At 39.5% G+C, this 2,565-nt stretch overlaps 1 protein-coding gene across 1 annotated transcript; it reads left to right on the top strand.

Moving 5' to 3' along the window:
* Window positions 1-329: 329 nt before the first annotated feature.
* LOC111429037 (Golgi phosphoprotein 3-like) lies at window positions 330-1,361 on the top strand. Its single transcript, XM_023064823.2, has 2 exons — window positions 330-990; window positions 1,051-1,361. The coding sequence occupies exons 1-2, from the start codon at window positions 513-515 to the stop codon at window positions 1,332-1,334; spliced, it is 762 nt and encodes a 253-aa protein (XP_022920591.1). The 5' UTR covers window positions 330-512; the 3' UTR covers window positions 1,335-1,361.
* Window positions 1,362-2,565: the final 1,204 nt, after the last annotated feature.

Below are 2,565 nucleotides of genomic sequence, written 5' to 3'. Positions count from 1 at the left end.
TGATTTCTTTCAGAATACATCATTCGACGACCGCCCTCCTCTATCAGCGGTCGAGGGTCGCGACCCGACCGCTTCGAGATAACCGAAATCGCCCGTTCTAACCTCGCCAGAACCGCTTTGTGCCCTTCGTCTTTGATCCCGTTTCCTCAACCCCGCGCCGTATTTGCCGAAGCTCGTCGCCCTCTTTCCTTTTCCATCCACGTTTTATAATTGCTTTCTTGGCCTCCGGCTATGCGCAGCGCCTTCGCAGCCTCCAGCGTTGCCGTTCATAAATTCAGCGAGGGGAAGAGGACGTCGCGAAAGCGGTGGCGCCATCTATTATGCGCACGGAGCGTCTCCGCGGCTCAAAAGGTCGTAATTATGTTACCGTGAAGGGCTGTTGAGACGTCAAATTGCCGAGGGTGTATTAGTCAATTTGATTAACGTCCCGATCCTAATTATTACGCGTGGATGCTGACTTTGATGATTTTGGCAAATTTTGGCGTTTTTGACAACCTTTGACAATTATTAAAATGACCTCGACGTTAATTCAACGGAAAAAGCCTAAAGACGGGTCAGAAACTAGTACTAGCTTTCAAATAACGAATAATATCCAACAAACGATTGAGGAGCCTAAATTTACCCTTCCAGAAGAAATATTCCTTTTGGCTTTGAAAGATCAAGCTGGTCACCCTTCGTTTTGGAACGATTGCCTTTCGAGCGGTCTTCGTGGTTGTGTCTTAATTGAATTAGCATTTCGAGATCGAATTCAACTTGAAGAACAAGGACTGCGACAGAAGGATATAAGGAAAAGGAAAGTTATCGTTAAAGACGACACCTTAACCGGCGATGTTATCTTAGATGAAACTATAAAACATATGAGATCAACACAACCGTGTTCTTTAGAAAACTGGGTGGAGTATCTTACTGGGGACTCGTGGAATCCTCTCCATTTAAAGTATCAGTTGAGAAATGTTCGAGAGAGAATAGCAAAAAATCTTGTCGAAAAAGGTATTTTAACAAATTCAAAGCAAAACTTTCTCTTCTTCGATTTAAAGACATATCCATTAGCGGATGTTTCAGCGAAAAAAGATGTGATTCGCAAGATACAGAATTTATTACTGGCAGGATGGAATCACGATCCACAGCATTACGATAAACGAGATTTGGCGTTAGCTGTAATGGCTCATGAAAGCGACGTGCTGGAGAACGCGTTAGAAACTTTGAGTGATGAAGATTATGACCTGGCCATGTCGCGGATGAATCAACTTGTTAAAATGGACGTAGAAACGGAATGCCGCCGTAAAAATTCTAACGAATTTCTATGGGCGGTATTTGCTGTATTTATAAAATAAAGTTTAGAAATAAACGGATGAAAAAGTTTTGTGAAAAAGTTAATGATTATAAAAGAATTAAGGATTTGAACTAAACGTTTTTAAACTGGCTCGGTAAGATTTTGGACACTCAAATTAGGATTTGATGAGATTTAAATTCCTCGTACTCTTCGCTTTAACTTTCAAACGAGCAGGTGCTTCTTACTGATTATGAGTTAAAACGATCAGCTATTTTTGGTTAAGTATGGGTTATCGAATTTTCAACTTTTTAAAAATTATAGACGTTTGTCTTTTAATTCTTTAGTTTTTTTTTGTTCAAGTGATCTTTATTGACCTTAATTGTGCAGGTGCCATATAACGAAAGTGCAATATCCATTCCAATTATCAAGCACAGTCAGATGAAGGTCGGGTTCTTTTTGAAAGTAACTCACGATACTTTTAAGTATTAAGTCTTCTCTCAGTATTAAATTCTTGGGAATGATGAAACTTTAAGAAAATATTGTCGAAACCTATATTTTACGCACATAGTTATTACCATGTCAAGTTGTCGTCTAGAAGGTCATCAAGAGATCTTCAGACACACACACCTATATGACAAAAATAAACGGTTTGAGTACGCCAGCGCACGAAAGGAGTACCTACATTTCCATTTAAACTATGATTTTATGTAGATTCCCGGCCGCAACGTTGCTTATTAGTATCTCAACCGCGATTTGCATGTTAAGAGAACAACGGAGCGAAAAAAGGCAATAATAAAAGCGCGTGAGCGGATCGCCGGACCGATGTTAAATATGTATGCATGGTAAGGCGGGGCGTAAAAACGATTTGACTGCGATATTTTCAGGCGTAATTATTTTTCAAATATCGAGTCTCGTTCGTATTTGTATGAATATCTGAAGATGTTTCAACGACGAGCTGCTAACAAGCTCCACTCGACCGGTTTTCTTCTTATTTATGTTTACATATACTCTATGTGTAAGTAGTTATTCCGGGATTAATTATACTTTTATATTGATTTTTTTTATTAATGATGAAAAAGTCTGTGTATCCAATTTTACGCAAATAATTAAACGCGGTGAAGCATAAGGCGTTATCCGCTTCACCTGCTAGAGAGGAAGCAGGTAGACGAATCTCTTTTCTAACCACGGCTTCTAAGCTCAAACTTTCCCAGAAGACGACCTCCTCTGTATGCAAACATAAAACCGAACTGGTCGTATAACGAAACTGTTTTTAACTTAAAATTCAACCCGGT

Source organism: Onthophagus taurus, chromosome 11 (assembly GCF_036711975.1).
Source record: "Onthophagus taurus isolate NC chromosome 11, IU_Otau_3.0, whole genome shotgun sequence".
Lineage (NCBI taxonomy): Eukaryota > Metazoa > Arthropoda > Insecta > Coleoptera > Scarabaeidae > Onthophagus > Onthophagus taurus.
The sequence above is the reverse complement of the archived record's forward strand: the minus strand, read 5'-3'. Positions and strand labels throughout refer to the sequence as shown.